General features: G+C 38.7%; 1 protein-coding gene and 1 long non-coding RNA gene across 3 annotated transcripts in view; one reads left to right on the plus strand and one right to left on the minus strand.

Annotated features, from left to right (window-relative positions):
• Positions 1 to 166: 166 nt before the first annotated feature.
• The window catches only part of tgfb3 (transforming growth factor, beta 3), a 34,740-nt gene continuing 11,667 nt past the window's right edge, over positions 167 to 23,239 (minus strand). The window contains exons 2-7 of one of the 2 annotated variants that reach the window (XR_012392646.1): positions 18,984 to 19,147; positions 12,243 to 12,372; positions 8,833 to 8,998; positions 4,729 to 5,638; positions 2,740 to 2,893; positions 167 to 868 (exon numbers count right to left, since the gene is read on the minus strand). Coding sequence is in view for 1 of the 2 variants with exons in the window: in NM_194386.2 (NP_919367.2) it covers positions 710 to 868; positions 2,740 to 2,893; positions 4,729 to 4,900; positions 8,891 to 8,998; positions 12,243 to 12,372; positions 18,984 to 19,147 (887 nt within the window). In the remaining variant the exon portion in view is untranslated. 2 annotated transcript variants of the gene reach the window in all.
• Positions 5,007 to 8,987, plus strand: LOC141378406 (uncharacterized). The gene is made up of 3 exons (XR_012392971.1): positions 5,007 to 5,713; positions 6,102 to 7,469; positions 8,702 to 8,987. It is a non-coding gene; the product is annotated as an uncharacterized lncRNA (long non-coding RNA).

Raw genomic sequence — 23,239 nt, forward strand, 5'->3', positions numbered from 1 at the left:
TTGTGGGGGGTTGTCTGGGTCTTAAAGTCTATGGTCAGTCTAGATCTGGTTTTTGAAGGGGCAAGTCTTGGTTTAGATATGTAAACTGGACATGCCAACTAACTCATGATTTTCTTCCCAGGCATCATCATATTCAGTAATTCATGACAAACTTCAGACTCCAACAGCTGTTTTTGTCATTTTAATTAAAAAAGGGGTGTTTTCAGGAGTAATAGCAGTAGAAACATTAGCAGATGGTGATCTAGAAGTTCATGTGTCGGCATACGTCAGCTTCATTGAAGAACTAAAAACAAATCCCTAAAACTTCTGCCGTGTGACAGAGGTAAACATAACCAAGGCCAAACACCATGTTTTCTCTTTCCAGCATGTTTGTATTAACAAAAAAAAAAACCCATTAGACAGTGCGAGTTACTGTGGTACACACTTTAAACAGTCTGGAGGAACAAAATAATCATTACGTTGTACAGAAACGCTGGTTGAACCCATCCGTGGCTCCAGCATGTGTGGGATCTCAGTAAAGCTCCGTCTGTAGATCTTCCATGGAGCTCCAGAGTTCAGAAATGCCCATGAGGTTTAAAAGAGCGGACCGAACATTACACGCTACAGGTCACTTTAAAGGTCTGGAAGTCTGAGGGATGGTCGTGTGGCCTTTTGGCTGGTCTGAAAACGCAGAAGCTTTTGGCTCGTGGATGGGTTGAAAACGGACCTCTCAGCTGCACTTGCAGGATTTGACGATCATGTTGGAAAGCTGCTCCACTTTAGGCGTCCGGCCCACGTAGTAGAGGATGGTGAGCGGCTCCAGGTCTTGAGGAACGCAGCAGGGGGACGCAGACGCCTCCGGGTTCAGCGTGTTGTACAGACTCAGCAGCTGTGCATACATGAAGGAGCCCACGTCAAATTATCTTCATCATCATCATCATCATCAAACAAAACACATTCAGCTTCACAAACTCCCTGAGACCAAGCTCATCTTCAGAACATGAGTCAAGATATTCTAGATGAAAGCGGAGAGCTTCGAGGTTCTCCAGAGTTTAGTCTTAGGGTGCATGCACGACCACCGAAGCATTTTGTGCTGCAGCAAAGAGGTGCTTCAGTGGACACACGCCCGTAGTCTGTTTAGTCTTAGTCTGCATCTGGGTCTTGAGGCGTCTAATCTTAATCTGGGTCTTGGTTAGTCTAGATCTGGTTCTTGAAGGGGCAAGTCTTGGTTTGGATATGGGTCTTCATGGTCTAGTCTTAGAATTTGAGTCTTGTGTGGTTTTGTCTAGGTCTTGGATACTCTATGGTTAGTCTAGATCTGATTCTTGAAGGGGTTTTGTCTGGGTCTTGAAGTCTATGGTTAGTCTAGATCTGATTCTTGAAGGGGTTTTGTCTGGGTCTTGAATTGTCTATGGTTAGTCTAGATCTGGTTCTTGAAGGGGCAAGTCTTGGTTTGGATATGGGTCTTCATGGTCTAGTCTTAGTTAGAATTTAAGTCTTGTGTGGTTTTGTCTAGGTCTTGGATACTCTATGGTTAGTCTAGATCTGATTCTTGAAGGGGTTTTGTCTGGGTCTTGAAGTCTATGGTCAGTCTAGATCTGGTTCTTTAAGGGGAAAGTCTTGGTTTGGATATGGGTCTTCATGGTCTAGTCTTAGTTAAAATCTGATTCTTGTTGGGTTTTGTCTGGGTCTTGAATTGTCTATGGTTAGTCTAGATCTGGTTCTTGAAGGGGTTTTGTCTGGGTCTTGAAGTCTATGGTCAGTCTAGATCTGGTTCTTGAAGGGGCAAGTCTTGGTTTGGATATGGGTCTTCATGGTCTAGTCTTAGTTAAAATCTGAGTCTTGTTGGGTTTTGTCTAGGTCTTGAATTGTCTATGGTTAGTCTAGTTCTGGTTCTTAAAGGTGGAAGTCTTGGTTTGGATATGTGTCTTTATGGTCTAGTCTTAGTCTGGGTCTTAGTTAGAATCTGAGTCTTGTTGGGTTTTTTCAGGGTCTTAAAGGCTATCGTCAAACTAGATCTGGTTCTTGAAGGGGCAAGTCTTGGTTTGGATATGGGTCTTCATGGTCTAGTCTTAGTCTGGGTCTTAGTTAGCACTGGAGTCTTGTTGGGTTTTATCTTGGTTTGTGTCTTAAATAGTCTATGATTAGTCTAGATCTGGTTCTTAAAGGGTCTGGGTCTTGGTTAGTATTGATCTCGCTCTTGTGGGGTAAAGTCTTGATCTGGAAGTCCTAAGTGGCCTAATCTTCATCTCTGTCTTCGAGGTTCTAGTTTTGGTCTGGAATTTAGGGCCAAGTCTTAGTCTAGATCTTGAAGGGGCAAGTCTTGGTTTGGATCTGGGTCTTGAATGTATAAGTGTTGTTGTCTATTAGGTCTTGGGTATGATATTGATCTGTGTCTTGAACTGTTTCTTCTTAGTCAGGAACTGGATCTTATTCGGACTAGTTCTGGTCTAGGACTTTAGAGGTATGATCTTGATATAGAACAATGTCTTAAAGAGATAAATCTTGGTCCTCAAAAAGTCTAGTCTTGGTCTGGATCTAAGCCTTGATTTAGAGGTTCTAATCGCTGCTTCTTTTACATTACCATGATGCTTTTTGCCATTTCTTTCCAGTTCATTCACTGTGCTAAACAGAGCAGCTTGTATTCTACAATCTCATTACACAAACAATCTAACTCTCATGGTAAAAGAAACTAAGTCACATAGGTAAAACCAGCATAAAGATGGTTGGTTGACCATTGTTTATGAGGAAGACTCTCACCGAGCTGTGTGTGGTGTCAGCACTGCGGAGGTACGGACATGGCCCAGAGCAGAAGTTGGCATGGTACCCTTTGGGCTCATGAATCCACCGCCAGCCCAGATCCTGCCGGAAGTCAATGTACAGTTTCCGAACGCAGCAGTTCTCCTCGTAATTTCTGAAAGCAGAAGAAAGACGGTGACTTTCTCCACCTTCCTATTCACATCCGTGCTCTGTCTGTCTCTCTCACTCCTGGCCAGGGTTCTGCATTCATTCAGAGACGTTTCCACACACTCTTTTCACTTAGATGTCTCTAAGACTTTTATTTCGGTTCTGTATGGCCTTGTAAACATGTCAGACAGTCTTTTGAGCCTCAGAAATTCCACTGTAAGGTGTGTCATTTTTTCCCTCCTGGATCCGACCCAGGTGTGGAGAGCTCACAGAGACGCACACGCTCAGGAGCCAGTGCACTACACAGAACAGCGGGACAAATCTAAACTTGCAGATCCTCCCTGATGCTTCAAACCGTCAGGTGCCAATTAAAAGGTTCTTTCTTACAAGAAAATCTCTCCAGACACATGACGGTACTGGAATGTGAAGCAGGGGTATGCATTTGCATTCTAAGGGCTCTGTCTTCTTTGAGAAGAAAGGAGGTCAAATTCAGCCCTGCCTTAAAGAGTACCATTAACACTTCACACACTTCCTGGAAATCAAGCGTATGAGCTTTGCATTGTTGTGCCACACTATAGTGCTCCTGTGATGGTGAAATCAGTGCATGTTTCCTCGTAAAGTGCTTTTTGGCTGGTTGCAATATATTTGTAGGCCAACCCCTTGGATTTTTCCACTGGTGTTTATTACAGAAAATAAGCTCAGACAAGTTTATGATCACTGCATGTTTTGTTCATCATGACCATATCCACAAATTCCTAATACAATTTCCCAAATTAAAAGCTAAATATAGGCTATAAACAAACATGTAATTACCATCACCACCGTTAAAACTTAAAGAACTTAATGTTTGAGTTTACAAGACTGTGATCATAAACACACGAGTCAGTAGATGAGTTCACATCAGTGGTGCTCAACCCTGTTCCTGGAGATCAACCTTCCTGCTAAGGTCAGCTCCAACCCTGATCAAACACACCTGAACCAATTAAATTTACATTAAATTACAGGCAGGTGTGTTTATTATGGGTTGCAACTGAAATCTGCAGGAAGGTCGATCTCCAGGAGCAGGGTTGGTCACGCCTGGTTTACATGTTCAGCCTGAAGATGGTAAAGTTCCCAACAACCTTTCTAGTCCCAAGTATCAGGCATTAATGTGAGAATAAAAACTAGGCTAGGGGGAAAAAAAAGTGTATTTATTTGTTTTGTACCTTGAACACTGAAGAATGAACCAGGGCTAATGAATCAGTTTTAGTCTTGACCAAAAGAACCAACTACAAGTGTAGCACATGCATACTGTTGTACTTTCTGGCTTTGTAGTTATTTGGAGTATGATGTGAGTGAGGGCGAGGCAGTGGCGCAGTTGGCGTTTCTGTGTGGAGTTTGCATGTTCTCCTTGCCTTAGCGTGGGTTTCCTCCGGGTGCTCCGGTTTCCCCCACAGTCCCAAGACATGCAGTACAGGTGAATTGGGTAGGCTAAATTGTCTGTAGTGTATGAGTGTGTGTGTGGATGTTTTCCAGAGATGGGTTGCGGCTGAAAGGGCATCTGCTGCGTAAAAACTTGCTGGATAAGTTGGCGGTTCATTCCGCTGTGGCAAACCCGGATTAATAAAGGGACTAAGCCGACAAGAAAATCAATGAATGAATGATAATGTGAGTGATAATTTGATGCGGAGGCTCCTTTTCTGCTGGAGATACTGTTGCCCCACTAAACTAAATTAAGTAGTCTGAAAACATGCCAAAAAGGTTACAAACACCTTAGGAATGGTAATACAGAAAATGTTAGCGGTTTTAAAACCTTGGCTTTTCCAAACCACGGTAAATTTTGAAACCATTCTGTCTACTCACGAGAAGCAGTATTTGGTGTCGAGAGCTCGCTTTCGTCGTCTGGAGGTGGGCAGGACATCCAGCCGGTGCGGCGGCAGCATCATGAGGATCAGATGAGGCAAATTCTGCTCTTTTGGCTTCTTTAGACGACCCATATCTGAGCGGATCGGCCCGTCGTCCTCAACGTCCATCCCTGAGGACACAGCAGGACAAAACTCAAGCTCAAACATTCACACAACCTTAAAGTGCGCATCAAGCAGAAGCTGCGACCACTTTTTTTTTTTTTTGTTTTGTATTTTGAAACGAGAAAACAGTGGGTGTGGCTTGTTCTTCCAACTGCGAGCTGATTGGATGCAGTAAATCAGGCACTTCATACATGGGTAAAAGCGTTTAGGGAGAGTTATTAACCTATCAGACTCCTCCTGCTCGCCATTTCTGCTTGTTGAATAAACTGACAGCTGGAGGGGCGTGGTTAAGTGTGTTAGCCACGCCCATTACCTCAGTCAGACTTAATCTGAGAATTGAACTGTAAACAAACAGGAAGAACACAGTCAGATTTCAATTAAAGATTACAAGAGCAAACTATTGTCTTGTCCTAATGACATGCACAGATAAACTGTTCAGCACAAAACTAGCAAGGCGAGCTAACATTATTAACATGGTGAGTTTAGACTTTCTGACCTATATGAAAAGGTAAATGATATCTTCAGTGTTGATCGTCTAAAAAGAGGGCGGCACGGTGGCTCAGTAGTCAGCACTGTGGCCTCACAGCAAGAAGGTCACAGGTTCGAGTACCGGCTGGGCCAGCTGGCATTTCTGTGTGGAGTTTGCATGTTCTCCCCGTGTTGGCATGTGTTTCCTTCACAGTACAAATGCGCTATAGGTGATTTGAATAAACTAAATTAGCCGTAGCGTATGAGTGTGTATGGGTGTTTCCCAGTACTAGGTTGCAGCTGGAAGGGCATCCGCTCTGTAAAACATATAATAGTTGGCGGTTCATTCCACTGTGGCGGCCCTTGATAAATAAGGGGCTTATTAACTAATAACTAATAGTTAAAGTTATATATAAACATGGTTAACCTGCAGTTGAGTTGTATATGGTGATGTCCATGTGTACATGTTCAATGAAGTGTCAGGATGAGGTTTTAAAGTGAGGATATGTCTGTAAAACAGCCTCAGACCACAAAATGAATATATTAGTTGACCAGATGATCTAAATAAGCTGCCATTAGGATGAGCATCTGTTCACAAACTGTCTGATGTGTGTTACACATTTACTTGTATGTGATGTTTAATGCTTATCAGCATTTTAATTCATTCATTTATTTTTTTCCAACTTAGTTCCTTTATTAATCTGGGGTCGCCACAGCGGAATGAACCACCAACTCATCCAGCAAATGTTTTACACAGCGGATGCCCTTCCAGCCGCAACCCATCTCTTGTTTTCATAAATAAATGTTCATTTAAAAGAAAATGAATGTTGAGTTTGTCTTTAGACGACATTTTCTTAATTTTCAAAAACAGAAAGTAAAATTAAGACATTTGAGCTTTTACAGATACAGAAACCAGATAACAAAAGGGTGCCACTTCAGCCTAAACGGCAGCTCTGTTGTGTTTACTTGGCCTTATTCTTCACACAGTGTGAAAACAGAACAGCATCTACTGTGCCTGGATTCAAGCGATTCCGCCTCGCCTCCAAAACGCGGCCAGCAGCACGGAATGAGCAAGATTCTCCTCGCAAGGCGCTGCAGTCGTGGAAATAAGCGATCTTGTCTCTCCCAGAACGAGAGCAGATTTTCCTCTGATGACTCCTCTAGGTGAAGCAGTGGTGCAGTAGGTAGTGCTGTCGTCTCACAGCAAAAAAGTTGCTGGGTCGCTGGTTCGAGCCTCGGCTCAGTTGGCGTTTCTGTGTGGAGTTTGCATGTTCTCCCTGCGTGCGCATGGGTTTCCTCCGGGTGCTCCGGTTTCCCCCACAGTCCAAACACACGCAGTACAGGTGAACTGGGTAGGCTAAATTAACTGTAGTGTATGAGTGAATGTGTGCGTGAAAACTTGCTGGATGAGTTGGCGGTTCATTCCGCTGTGGCGACCCCTGGATTAATAAAGGGACTAAGGCGACAAGAAAATGAATGAATGAATGAATGAATGACTCCTCTAACTGAAACTTTATTTTTGGGCGTCTCATATCTTCCCATTCTGCAAAGTCCACTCTCTGCTTTTTCCGCTGTCCTGCTACATCCACCCGCAACCCACCCGCAATTAATCATAATGTATGTTTTTATTACCCGACCCGCGGATTATCTGCAGCGCCCGCGGATATAACCGCTATCCGCGCATCACTCTTCCATATATAAAAGTAACCGTACGTTCACAACGAAAGCTGCGAGAGCGTCAAAGTAGCTGGAAGTCATTCATTTTCAATGAGAGCCGGCGACGATAAGCGGCGCGGCGCGTCTTCTCCGGCGTGGGCATCGAGGAGAGTTGAAATCAAGTCAACTTTATGGTATTTGAACCATGACGCGGTTCAGCGGCAAGCAATCAGAATGAAGTTGTCCACCGCTTGATCGGAGTTCAGAGAACGCAGACCTATAAACTTTGGTTCCGACCACAGTTGTTCCCAAGGGTTTGATGATTGCGGTCGCCGGATTTACAATGTTTTCTTACAGGAACATGCATTAAATAAGTCACTGGCGAGTTACTGATGTTCATTAATGTTAAATAAATTTATCTTAAAAAAAGCGGCAAACTCACGCAACGTGACAGTACAAAACAGTATAACGTTAGCTGCTTCAGGATATTTCAGACATATGGACACATATTGGGTAAATAGAGCAAAGCCACACGCAACTTGATCTTCCATTGTTATATGAATTTGATAAGAAGTGCGCAACATTTTCACGCATGTTTCATGCAGGAGTGTAACTGATATGCTGCAACGGCTCCTTTAAATACGAGATCAATGTAGCGAGTTTTGGCGCTCTCGCCGCCGGAGCTGAAGGCAGACAGCGTTGTCGCCAGGGCGACCAGAGTGATCTTGGACGATCTCGCCTCTTTCGGTGTGAACGTACGGTAAGAGTAATCGATGATGACAGAAACATCCATCAGGGCCGTGTGTGTTTGTTAATTTTCTGAAGGTTTTGTGGTGTCCTTTAACATGTCTTTAGATATCCAAGTAAAAGAAAGCCTCATTCATACATTTAATCTGTAGTTTCCTTTCATTGTGCGCATTATCAGCGCACAATGAATCTTGAGATGTTCAAGGTCTCGAAGGATCCACCGGTTGTCTCCTTCATTACCTGGGAAACAAAGGATGCATCTGAAGGAGCCTTCAAACTCTTTTGATATGCATCCTTCAGAAATGAGACACAGCTATAGCTTCTCTTCTGGCTGCCGTTATTATCAGTCACACTCTTTTTTTTTCTTTTTCTGAAAGTCATGAAAACATTATTATTGGGGTTTTCTCTTTGACTATTTGAACAAACAGGACTGTACATACATGATTAGTTGTGCTCTCCTATTCACTGCGCTGTGAGGATTTCGGAAACCCAGAAATGTGTAGAAAAGGTCCGTGCTGGAACCGTGTGTGAATAGTCTAAACTTCTGCTTTGCTCCAGGTCTGCCAAGATCCTGAAGTCTGACTTTACAGTCTGCATTTCTTGAAAACGATTTGCCTGTAAAATAATGGCTGGAAATTCTGACGTGTGCGCAGGTTTTCCACTAATGTCCGTACAGCTGTAATATTACCACTTCATCATGTGTTATTATCCTGCTATCAGATCAAACCAGCCCATAATAACGCCCGCTGCTGGCTCTGATTAACAGTGTCTCTTCTGCTCACCAAACTGACGTTTTAATACAGTCTTAATACACAATACTGTTAAATACGAGTGTTTAGTGTCATAAAACATCCATCTATTCTCCGTCAGCTTAGTCCCTGTACTGATCAGGGGTCGCCACAGCAGAATGAACCGCCAGCATATGTTTTACGCAGCAGATGCCCTTCCAGCTGCAACCCAGTACTGGGAAACACCCATACACACTCATTCACAAACACACTCATACACTAGGGCCAATTTACTTCATCAATCCCCCCATAGCGCATGTGTCTGGACTGTGTTGGGAAATGTCTTCGTTAATGTTTTGTTAATAGCGAGAATGTAAAGAATGAGGTCAGCAGCTTCACCTCTGAATTTGACCTCCAGCGCCTCGTTGACATTCTCGATGATCTCTCCGTTGGGTCTGAAGGTGTGACAGGGGCAGTGGACGCTGATCTCCAGGCCCAGGTTCGTTGCTGAGAAGAAAAACACACACTTTACACACACATACACACCTCTCTATCTCACACTGACACTGGAAACACTTTACTGTGTAAGGGATAAAGTAGATTACAGCACGGCTGTCTGGAATACTTGATTCTGCTCATTATAAAGTTTTTTTTGTCAAAATTTCCCAAATGATGTTGAACAGATTGAGGAAATTTGCACAGTATTTCCTCTAATACTTCTTCTTCTGGAGAAAGTCTTATTAGTTTTATTTGGGCTAGAATAAAATCAGTTTTAAAGCCATTTTAAGGTCAATATTATTCGCCCCTTCAGCAATATTAGTGTTGGATTGTCTCCAGAACAAACCACTGTTATACAATGACTTGCCTAATTACCCTAACTTTACCCTAATTACCCTAGTGAAGCCTTTACATGTCACTTTAAGCTGAACACTAGTGTCTTCAGGGTGTCCACACGGTCTTAAAAAGTCTTAACATGTCTTAAGTCTTCAAAACTCAATTTTAGGCCTTAAAAAAATCTCAAATCTACTGAAATGTTGAGTTGTAGGTCTTAAATATTTCTGAACGGGTCTTAATTTTCCTTTGTTAATGTAAAGCTGCCGAATCTGAGATGCGTTTCCCAAACAATAATGTAACTCGCGGCTGAACAATCGTAGTATGATGCATCGGTTGGGAAAAAAACGATGTAGTGACGAGTGTTTCCCAAAACCTGTAGTTTCTCTGTCGCAGATTCATCGCTTGGACGACATTAGTTATAACGTAAAACACCCATAATGACGCTCTAAACAGGGTGGAGGAACTACTTCTTTAGAGAAGAACCCCATCATTTCTTTATACTAATTATATTGTTTTACACGCAATCACATTTAAAATAAAATCCAATATTAGTTTTGGTAAAAACATGCAATCGCTTTCTATATTAACTGAAATATATGTAAATGGCACATGTAGAGCCCATATGTTTTTACTAATATTATTGAGAACATTACATTGTCTATTCTAAAACATAAAACACCTATTCTAATATCATATAAAAATCATATACATAAATAAATAGTGAGGTGGTTTATTAAAAACTGAAATGTAATATTTATTATGAAACTAAAATAAATCATACTTTAATAATAAAATTAATAATATTGATGATGATGATTTTTTTATTATTATTATTAAGTAGGATCTTGTTTGTTTGATTTATTTATTTATTTATTTTTTATTCTACTTTTACAATTTGACACATGCAAACCACTGCAGAAATGTTTTTTTTTTTTTTCACAAACTTTAGAGACGACACAAATTCCGCTTTTAAATAATAGGTCACCTATAGCTTTCGCCATGAGCCATGGCTGTGTTCATAATATCATCAATGTTTTCAAAGTGCACTGTGAAGGGAGCACAATTGTTAGCATGAAGATCACTAAAACTGAACTGTAAAAATACTTTGAAAGTAGATGACACCTAAGAGAGATGACCTACTGTTTTTTTTAATCATTCCAAGTTCAAATGTTAGACTGTTCTAAATGAATATAGGGGGGATAACTGGGAACAGAACACAGCCAGCAACTATGTTTCTAACTACAGCTCTAAAGGTGTAGTTCCAAGTGTTCAAGTTTGCGAATGTTCGTTGGAACGATGGATTTGGGAAACGGCGAATCAACAAACTGTGTTTGAAATGACAAAACGTGCGACCTTAGTTGGCTAAAGATGTTTTTGGGAAATGCACCCCTGGCCATTTCACCTGTACAATCACCAACACTCCCAATCTCAGTAAAACTTTTAACTTTTTATTCAACAATAACATTTAATTACTTACCTTGCAGTAATATTTGTTTAAAGTTCTCAATTTATTTACTGCTGAGGATACTGACCTGACCTATATTTTTTATTTTTAAATTATTAATATTATAGACTGAAATAATTGACAGCTATGATTTGTTCTATTCTTGGCAGAGGGATAGCAACCAGGGGGACAGGGGGAATACGTCCCCCACACTTTAAGAGACAGACCATTTACAAACAGGTGATTAGGAATGTAAACCTTTGGATTTTATACAGCTGCCCCCCCCCCCCCCCCCCCCCTCCCCCCAACTTTTAAAATGTCCACTACACCTCTGATTCTTGGTAATGGTAATAGGGTTTGTGAATTAATATTTTTTATTAATTTTCAAACAAATCGAAACATAATTATTATTGCATTATTAAATACATTACATTTTTATCATTTTTTGATACGGCGAGTGAAAACCTTTTCTAAATGGGATATTTAAAAAATCCTTAGTATTTAACCCTGGACAAGTCTAAAATTTAATTTGTGACGGTCTTAAAAAAGTCTTAAATTTAACTTTGTGAAAGCTGCAGAAACCCTGATCTTGGAGAATATCTAGTCTAATATGCTAATAATAATGCTGTCATCATGGCAAAGTTAAAAGAAATCAATTATTCGAGATGAGTCATTTGTGTGCTGAACAGATCTCCTCTCTGTTAAAGAGATATTGTGGACAATTATACAGGAGGGCTAACAATTCCAACTGTATGTTATCATACATTCTATGTTATCATTCGGATGGTAAAGTAACTCATTTCTTATAGCAAAAACTTAACTTTACTCCAGACATGTCTTCCAAAACAACATATTCAGTGTCCAGATAAAACCTTGCTCTGAAGCGGAAGTCAGTTGCGCCCCTTTGCGAGCAGTCTAGTAATCATTTCGGTCTTGAGTCATTTCCGTCGGTGGCCATCTTTGAAATGCTTGAATTGGGTAACATCAAATTAGAGAGCTTACGATTTAATTTAACTTTTGGAATCACTAATATAATGAAACAAGAACTGTGTCTTAAGTTTGCACACTTGGGGACTGAGATCACAACACTATGGAGCTAATAATATGCCAAAACAACCTGAACTGAAACTGTGTGAATTTGAATATTGTAATTTAATAAATCTGAATTTTTATATGCTGCTAAAATTTAAATTTCATATTAGTCTTGATAGTTGAATATAGTCTTGACAACTCTGTTGTTGAGTTTTTCTTTCATTATTTCAGTAAATAGGATTGTAAACAAACGATTTGTTGTACTCTGCCATTCACTGCGCTCTGAGTTCACCAACTATGCTGACTTCCGCTCCTGAGAAACCCAGAAATGTGAAAAGGCTCCATTTTAATCATCGCATAAGAGTTCAAAACAGTTCAAAAGTCTTGTAATAAAAACACCAGAGTCTTTCCGATGAGTTTAAAGTGTTAAATGGGACTGACCTCTGTTTGTCAGCCACTCTCGTACGGTCTCAGTGACGTCAAATGAAACCCACTCATCCGTCCCTCCAATCATCACGTTTTTTCTGCCGATGTAGCGCTGCTTGCCGATGTGCTCATCAGGACGGAGAATCTGCCGTAAAAACACACGTAAAAGCTGATTTCTGCTCTCCATTAATCAACATCCATGATTAGACATGTGGAGATATTCAATAATGCGATATATTGTGGTAATAAACACAACATTGACATCATGGGCACTTAAAAAGGGTAATTTCAAGCCCTGCTTATATTTTATTACATTTTAGAGCACAAATTAAAAACAATCGTGAGGAAAACGTGTACTGTAAATTCAATATTTTGTGGACAAAAGTCAGAATTGTGAAACTAGAAATGTTGACAATAGCAAGCTTACTGTTTGCTTTGTGCTCTTATTAACTCACTATTTATTCTGTTTCATCACCAGATTCACTTGCAGAATCATAAAATGTAAAATTAGAGCTGCGTCCCAAATTGCACACTATACACTCTGCACTCATGCACTATGCACATACACACTCAACAGTACAGTATATGTATGTAGTGTCGTCCCAAATGGCACACTAATGTTTTTTACTAAGTGGAAATTCAAACCGTTTCCCTGATGACGTTTGACGGTTGCCAAATCAGTGAAATAAACGACCGACTTATCAAATAATACCTGCCGTGAGTATAACCGCATTCACCATCGGGAGGCGCTATGATCACTCTCGTAGAATTTTGCTTTCACCATTTAAAATAAATAAAGTTATCCAACATGTGCGTCCGATAACTCCACCCCTTTCGCTACGTAAGCAAACTAGCGGTCGTTGAGTGCGTGAAGTGTCCATCATTACACACTTCATTGTAGCGGCTGAATGAGTGCATCATCCGGGTAATTAAAGTGCACTTATTATTTTTAGAGTTTTCAGTGTGAACACACTACTTGCACTATTTATACTACAAAATGGCGTAGAATAGTGCACAAGTATGCGATTTGGGATGCAGCTATGGACACTTCAGCACTCAACAGCTGCGTCCCAAATGGCACACTATACACTTTGCACTCATGCACTATGCACTTACACACTCAACAGGATAATACATGTATGTAGTGTCGTCCCAAATGGCACACTAATGTTTTTTACTAAGTGGAAATTCAAACCGTTTCCCTGATGACGTTCGACGGTTGCCAAATCAGTGAAATAAATGATCGAATTATCAAATAATACCTGCCGTGAGTATAACCGCATTCACCATCGGGAGGCGCTATAATCACTCTCGTAGGAGAATTTAGCTTTCACCATCCAAAACAAATAAAGTTACACAACATGTGCGTCCGATAGCTCCGCCCCTTCTGCTACGTAAGCAAACCTGCGGTCGTTGAGTGAGTGAAGTGTCCATCATTACACACTTCATTTTAGCGGCTGAATGAGTGCATCATCCGGGTAATTAAAGTGCACTTATTATTTTTAGAGTTTTCAGTGTGAACACACTACTTACACTATTTATACTACAAAATGGCGTAGAATAGTGCATAAGTGTGTGATTTGGGACGCAGCTAATGATAAATAATTGTCAGATTAAAAGTCAAAATGAACAGAGTTTCTGTATTAAGTCACGGCGGTTTCTGACAGGCATTTAGACGTGGACAAGCTCAAACAGTTTCAGTCAAAATCACACTGAGATCCAGAGGAGCATTTTAACACAGATAATGAGGAGGAGATTGAAGAGAACAGGAGCCACACACACACACACACACACACACGCACACACACACACACACACACACACACACACACAGACACAGACACCAGAGCTGCCCGAGGACAAACACTTCTCTCGGTCTCTCATGGAAAAAATGACTGCTGGAGTCTGATAACACCTAACACTGCGCGCACACACACACACAGGTTTGTTTTTGTGAATCGTGGGGTCATGCAAGCAATATGGTTATAAGTAGCATTTTTTGCTATTTCTGCGCAGAATTGTGTTAATAACTTGCAGATTTATGCAGAATTATTTTGGGAGTATCATAACCAAAACCGTGATATATGAAATAAAAATTAATACATTTTTTTAACTTTTATTTAATGTTTAAAATGCACATCTAGTTAGATCCACTCATTTAGTGAACAAAGCAAGTCTCTCATATAATATCTCTACTAAAATATAACTTTACAAACTGTATTGTAAATAAATCATATTAATATTTTCATATTAGTCAATAATATTACTAAAATTAATTTAAAAACTTGCGGCTGGAAGGGCATCCGCTGCGTAAAAATGTGCAGGATAAGTTGGCGGTTCATTCCGCTGTGGCAACCCTAGATTAATAAAGGGACTAAGCCGACAAGAAAATGAATGAATGAATGAATGAATGAATTTAAAAACTGAATAAATATGAATTAGCACTCATTTACACAAGAAAATAAACAGAATCAGAATCAATGATGGGCTAAAAATCTGCAGAAATCCGTGTAGGCCTAGTCATAAGACACTTTGTCCTGTAATATTTGACATTATATACACACACACACACACACACACAAATTCATATTTTCTGTCCCTGTCTTTATCCCTGCCGTCGCATCATCCAATTGGATGCTGCACACTGGTGGTGGAGTGGAGAGTCTGCAGAAACACTTTGATTGACATTCTCCCTCTGTACATGTCATCAGGGGGGAAAGCCCCGCCCACTAGTCACCATCTCTCCCTCATTAGCCAACCCAGGCTCATTCTGAAAACGTAGTCCTGCGGACGTTTCTGGAGGCCGCGCATTATGTAGCCGGAGGTACGTATGGCTGCATTTCATTTTAAGCGAACGTTACGGGGCGGTGTGAAGCCGCTCCGGTTGGTGCTTACCTCCATGTGGAGGACTTTCCCACCCCAACCAGTTTGTCCAGTTAGCTTGTCGTTTACGTCGGCGGACATGAGACGCAGAGAGGAGCTGACAACGACCGGGTTGGAGTCCGGGAAAGAGCGGTTCCAGAAATCAGGTAAGACAAAAACAGCGAGAAAATCGGGCACAAACGGCACTCGCGAGAGACATTTGAGATGCGAAAAAGCGCACACAGCCGCCTCTCGCGGATTCGAGACAACTGCAAAAATACGTACCTCCCGGGAAGTACATCGCGGTCTTCAGAAACGTCCACGGGACAACGTTTACAGAATGAGCCTGGGTTGTCATTAGTATAAGACGTTAGTCTTGTTTTTGAATCTGCCACTATGCTGACACACAGGCATTTGTAGCTCCGCCCTCTCCTGAAAAGAGCATAATCTCATTTGCATTTAAAGCGACAGTCACCAAAACACCCCAATTAGGATCAAAGCCTAAAAGGGTCAGTTTCAGAGAGTTAAAACATTATCTGTGTGCTATTTTGAGCTGAAACTTCACACACACACTCTAGAGACATCAGAGACTTATGTTGCATCTTGTGAAAAGGGGTATAATAGGTTCCTATTAAAAGACTTAAATACAGCATCTTTAAGGCTAATGTAAGGGGAAAGCATTGTACCATAATTTGAATGTCCATCACTGAGCAGAAAGTGCTTCTAGATTGTTTTTAATTCCTAAGAATAAAACAAACTCTCTAAGAAAAGAAGAAAACAGTTATTGAATTTTCCTCAAAGGCATCCCACTCCCTGTCTTTCAGCACAGAATCTGAAGACTCCCGAAAGCATGTGTAGGAAAGAGGCCCTGACTGTCTAACGCTTGAGTCTGCCAGATAAAATCAGGAGGTCCCACGGCTACCCAGGCCATAAAAGCAAAGGCTGTGGGAGCTAATCTAACATCCGGAGGGCCTGCAGACGGAGGCGGACGTCCACACGGGGGGGAAACGGCTCCTGACGAGACATGCTGGAAACCCATCGAAAATCCCCAACACCTATAGAGTCCATCCTCGCCTGCAGAGCTGGGAATAAATCTGTTATATAAGCGGTCGAGTTGCTGGGTTTTATATTGCGGTCAGAAGCAGCGGCATGTGAAAGTAAAGCTGGGAGTTTCTCAGAAAGCTTCTTTTGTTCGTGTGCAATTGTGCAAATGTTGGTCTGTGTAATCCATCAGCACCTGGAATACACATCAGGCCTGAGAGAGAGCGCAGTGAGCTGAAACACCAGCAGATCTGGGTCTGTACTGCGCTCTACTGACAAACAGATCCAAAGAGCTCAGGACTGGGTGTCAAGTGCTCACTCATTCATTAATTCATTCAGTCAATAACTATTATATATATACTCATTCATTCATTCATTCATTCATTCATTCATTCATTCATTCATTAACAAATATATTAACTCATTTATTCATTCATTCGTTTATTCATTCATTCATTAACAAATATATTAACTCATTTATTCATTCATTCGTTTATTCATTCATTCATTCATTAACAAATATATTAACTCATTTATTCATTCATTCGTTTATTCATTCATTCATTAACAAATATATTAACTCATTTATTCATTCATTCGTTTATTCATTTATTCATTAATAAATATATTGTTTCACTCATTTATTTTTTTCATTTATTCATATATTCATTCGTTCATTAATAAATATATTCATTCATATATTTATTACATAATTAATTTATTCATTAACATATTCCTTCATTAATAAATATATTCAATTATAGATATATTCATTCCGTCATTCATTAAAATGTTCATTCATTCATTAATAAATATATTCATTACATCATTCCTTTATATATTCATTAATAAGTATTTTCATTCATTCATATATTCATTACATCATTCATTCATAAAATATTCATTCATGTATCTATTTATTCATTCATATATTTATTCATACTCTTTTATTCATTCATTTTATAATAAATATACTTATTAATTTATATTCGTTTATTCATTTATTCATTAATAATATATATATTCATTCATTCATATATTCATTACATCATTCATTTATCAATAAACTAATTCATTCATATATTCATTCATTCATTAATAAATATAATCATTCATTAATATATTCATTACACCATTCATTCATATATTCATTAATAAATATTTTCATTCATTCGTATATTCATGACATCATTCATTCATAAAATATTCATACAAGTATTTATTTATTTATTCATATATTTATTAATTCATTAATAAATACACTTATTAATTTATATATAAATTCATTCATTCATATATTTGTTACATCATTCATTCATTAATAAACAAATTTATTTATTCATATATTCATTCATTCATAAATAAATATAATCATTAATTCATATATTAATTTCATCATTCATTCATATATTTATTAATACATATTTACATTCATTCGTATATTTATTACATTATTCATTCATACATTCATTAAATATTCATTCATGTATCTATTTATTCATATATTTATTCATACTAATTTATTCATTCATTCATTAATAAATAAACTCATTCATTTATATACAAATTCATTCATCCATCCATTCATTCATTTATACATTCATTCATTAATAAATATATTTATTTATATTCATTGCATCGTTCATTAATAAATATAATCATTCATTTATTTATGTATTACATCATTCATTCAAATATTTATTAATAAATATGTTCCTTCATGTATCAATTTATTTATTCATTCATATATTTATTCATACACGCATTAATTCATTCATTAATACATGTACATTCACTCATTTATTCCTAAATACATATATTGATTAATTAATAAAAAATATATTCATTCATTCATATATTCATTCATATATACATATATTGATTGATTAATCAAAAATCTATTCATTCATATTTGCTAATTCATCCATCCATTCATATATTTATTTATTTATATATTCATTAGCATATTAATTCATACATCCATTCATACATCCATCCATATATGTATTAATAATTACATATTCATTAATTAATACATTCATTCATGTTTTAATACATATTCATTCATATGTCCATATACTGAATAATTAATTCATCAAAAATATACTCATTCATATATTTCTTTGCATATTCAGTCAATCGTACATCCATATTCCATATATGTATTAATATTCATAGATGTATTAATTCATTCAATCATTCAGTCATTCATTCATATGTCCGTATAAAAATAATAGTCATGAAAATATGAATATGATTCTGAGGGTTCAAAAAAGTCCAGGATCACATTTATTTTCAGCATTATTACTCTAGACTTCAGAGTCACAGGATCCTTCAGAAATCACTCTAACATGATGATTAGGAAACATTTATGATCGATATTGAAAACTGACATCACCTTTTTCACAGAAACTGCCACTGCATATTATTAATTAATACAAAAACACATTTATCTTTAGCAGAAATAGTTTATAAGACTGTAAAATGTCTTTAAAGTCACTTTTGATCCGCTTGTCCAGGCTGAATAATAGTGACTTCCTTCAATAAAATAAAGAGACTGGCTGATGTCATCTGCAGTGCTTTATAGGTGTGATGTCACTGTTCCACATAAGAGCTGATTATATTCACACACTGCTGACACACAACTGTGTTTAAAGCCCTTATAGAAGTGATTTTTGCATAATAGATGTCCTTTAAAACAACAAACAAAACCCCCTGATATTCAATATCTGGAATAGACCCCCTGGGACCACAACTTTTTGCCTTTAGTTTTTAAATGAACTGTTCATCTTCAACAAATCCCCTGCTCTGTGCTACTGTTTGTGTGTGTAATACGCTGACGGTCATACACACCTGATAGAGCTCGATCCTCTGCTCGGTCCTGGAGGTGCTCAGGTTCGGCATGCGCAGGGCACGAAACTCTGCACGGAACAGGTTGCTGGCGTTTTTCTCCATGACAGAGACGTCAAAGCGGAAAACCTTCGATGTGATTCCCTTCGGGCAGTAGGGCAGGTCATCTGCAAGGTCAGAGGTCAGCGGTCAGAATGCAGTTACTAATACGGTTTATTCTAGTCTGGATGGTCAGGAGGCAAAACTGGCACTGATCGCTTCAGGGGTAACACTATAGAATAATGGTCCATTAGATAATGTATTTACTAACATGAACTAAGTGTGAATATTCTTTTAAGACATTTATTAATCACAGTTAATCAACATTAACTAATGCATTATTAAATTCTAAAGTGCTTGTTAAGATTAGTTAATGCACTGTGAGTTAATATGAACTAACGCTATTTAACTTAAATAACAGCAGCTAATGTTAACAAAGCATGAATAAATACTGTAATAAATGTATAACTAATGGTTTGCTCATGTTAGTAAATACATTAACTAACGGAGCGTTATTTTAAAGTGTTACCATTTCAGGCTTTGTGGCAGAAGATGAGCTACAGTAGGGGGAAATAAGTATCGAACACGTCTCCACTTTTCTCAGAAAACTAAAGTGCTGTTAACAACCATATAAATACATATATGTGTAATAAAATGAAATGACACAGGGAAAAAGTATTGAACACATAAAGAAAGGAAGGTGTAGTGCGGCAGTGAAAGCCCAGACAGCAGCTGAAATCTCTCAGCTTCCAACATCTTTAGCGGGAGGATGAAGATAAACCCAGGGAATGTCGTTTGATTGTTATTGCACATTATTTCTTCAGGTTTTTTTGTGTTGGTTTATTTTTGTCTGTATTGTCTGGGTTTTTACCAAACTCTGGTTCAATTCCATGTCAGCAGCTGCTTTAGAAATATTATTTCAAGAAAAACAAAAACATGAGACGTTGAATACTTTTCCCCTACTCTATATTTGCTTTAAAGGGCTCCTATTATGCCTTTTTTTATTATAAGATGTTAGGCAAGGCAAGGCATCTAGTGTCTGAATAATGCTCAGGTTAGTGTATACTCCATCAGCTGTTTTTGTTTCTGTCAGCTTTGTGTTTTTGACTGTTTGGGGCCATCTTGTGTCTGAATGATACACAGGTTAGTGTGTACTCCATTCAGCCAGTTTAGTTTCTGTCAGCTTTAAATTTTTGACTGTTTGGCACCATCTTGTGTCTGAATAATGCGCAGGTTAGTGTATACTCCATCAGCTGTTTCTGTCAGCTTTACATTTTTGACTGTTTGGCGTCATCTAGTGTCTGAATATTGCACAGGTTAGTGTATACTCCATCAGCTGTTGTAGTTTCTGTTAGCTTTGTGTTTTTGACTGTTTGGCGTCATCTAGTGTCTGAATAATGAGCAGGTTAGTGTATACTCCATCAGCTGTTTCTGTCAGCTTTGTGTTTTTGACTGTTTGGCGCCATCTAGTGTCTGAATATTGAGCAGGTTAGTGTATACTCCATCAGCTGTTGTAGTTTCTGTCAGCTTTGTGTTTTTGACTGTTTGGCGTCATCTAGTGTCTGAATAATGAGCAGGTTAGTGTATACTCCATCAGCTGTTTCTGTCAGCTTTGTGTTTTTGACTGTTTGGCGCCATCTTGTGTCTGAATAACGCGCAGGTTAGTGTATACTCCATCAGCTGTTGTAGTTTCTGTTAGCTTTAAATTTTTGACTGTTTGGCACCATCTTGTGTCTGAATAATGCGCAGGTTAGTGTATACTCCATCAGCTGTTTCTGTCAGCTTTGTGTTTTTGACTGTTTGGCGCCATCTAGTGTCTGAATATTGAGCAGGTTAGTGTATACTCCATCAGCTGTTGTAGTTTCTGTCAGCTTTGTGTTTTTGACTGTTTGGCGTCATCTAGTGTCTGAATAATGAGCAGGTTAGTGTATACTCCATCAGCTGTTTCTGTCAGCTTTGTGTTTTTGACTGTTTGGCGCCATCTTGTGTCTGAATAACGCGCAGGTTAGTGTATACTCCATCAGCTGTTTCTGTCAGCTTTACATTTTTGACTGTTTGGCGCCATCTTGTGTCTGAATATTGCGCAGGTTAGTGTATACTCCATCAGCTGTTGTGGTTTCTGTCAGCTTTGTGTTTTTGAGAGTTTGGCGCCATCTAGTGTCTGAATAATGCACAGGTTAGTGTATACTCCATCAGCTGTTGTAGTTTATGTCAGCTTTGCGTTTAACTAAAGTATTAACAAACTACTATGGTTCAAAACAAAGTTTTGCATTTGGTGGCAAATAGCCGTGTATTAAGCATGATAAAGTACATCTATGACAGTAGGCTTCCTTCATAAACCCTTCAGTCTTCCACAACAGTGCCGTGACATACTTGTCGACTTTATTTCTGTAATAACAACCTCCTGGCATGTACTTTATCCCTAACTTATTACATGGCTGTCTGGAATACTCAATTCCGATTGGTCAGACACAACATTCCAAGGTATGTTACTCCCAGATAACAACCGCTGAATCTAATAACACATACTTTATCCATAACATAATGTTTACATATCTTAATTCTACAAACTATACTTCATAATTGAGCTGACGTTACGTTTATCTTCACTTTATCCATAACTTTAAAAAGGGTTTAAAGAAGAGGACAGCAAAAATGAGTCCGTTCTTCTGCCTGGTCCAGCGTGAGTAGACGATGACAGACCGCAGTCCATTAGTGATCCTCCACATTCCTGACCGGCTGCATGCACACTCAGATGTGGAATATTTATGTAATATGAAGAAATTATGCCAGCTGGGTGCAGATCTGTGCATACTGTACTCCTGCTAACCACACTCTTACACAACACATGCTCTCGCCAGCTCATTTCACCTTCATTTGGAGAAATCAGCATTTTGTGCACCAATTGGAAACACCAGAACTAGTGCTGCGTCACAGTTTGCATAGGCTACTATCCGTCGTAAATAGTATTGGAGAAACAGAATATAGTCCCAAACCATAGTATGTTGAAAAGATATGCCAAAAGTTCCAGGATGGTCTACTATTTCTGGATCGTCTGTACTCCAACTGCTATTATTGGGTAGTTACCAAAAGAGATACAGCTGCAGCCAAAAGTGAACCAGAATTATTTATATTATTATCCCAACTCTCACGGTAATGTAAAACAGCCATTATAATGAGAATTATTCATATTATTTATTGAATTACCCATTAATTGTATTCTATTAGCATCTACCCCTATCCTAAACCCAACCCTCACAGTAAAGTAAAAACAGTCACTATAATAAGAATTATTTATATTATTATTATTGAATTACCCATTAATTGTATTCTACTAATCTACTCCAACCCCAACCATAAACCCAACACTCACAATAAAGTAAAAACAGTAACAGATTCAAGAGACCAAAGAGAGATAGAGACATGATGAATTAAACATCAACTATAGTGAGATGAGATCCAGCGGTAGATCCTTGATGAACTGTCTGATAATATAGTCTAGATCGGATGCACGGCCGCTGGAAGTGCAATCTATATAGCAGCATTTTTTAAGACACTGTACAAGAATAATTAATATGTGTACAGTACTGTGATGGTTGGGTTTAGGGTTGGGGTGGGGGTAGGTGTTAAAAAATACAATTTATTAGGTAATTTAATATATAACATACATAATTCTCAGTACAACTATTGCTTTTACGTTACCGTGACGGTTGTGTTTAGGGTTGGGGTGGGGGTAGACATAAAATACAATAAATGGGAAAAACAAATATAAATATAAATATAAAAATATAAAACAATATAAATAAAAAAATTATTTTGAAAGAAAATTACTAATATATAAATACAATTATTCATTCATTCATTTTCCTTCAGCTTAGTCTCTATTTCAAAGGTCGCCACAGCGCAATGAACTGCCAACTATTCCAGCATTTGTTTAACAAAAGCAATCCAGTACTTGGAAACACCCACACACACTATGACCAATTTAGCTTACCCAATTCCCCTATAGCGCGTGTGTTTGGACTGTGGGGGACACCGGAACACCCGGAGGAAACCCACGCCAACACAGGGAGAACATGCAAACTCCACACAGAACCACCAACTGACCCAGACGGGACTCAAAGCAGCGACCCTCTTACTGTGGGGCTACAGTGCTAACCACTGAGCCACTGTCCTGCTTGTATAAATATGGTAATCTTAAACCAATATTGCATACTTTC

This window comes from Danio rerio, chromosome 17 (assembly GCF_049306965.1).
Source record: "Danio rerio strain Tuebingen ecotype United States chromosome 17, GRCz12tu, whole genome shotgun sequence".
NCBI classification, from domain to species: domain Eukaryota; kingdom Metazoa; phylum Chordata; class Actinopteri; order Cypriniformes; family Danionidae; genus Danio; species Danio rerio.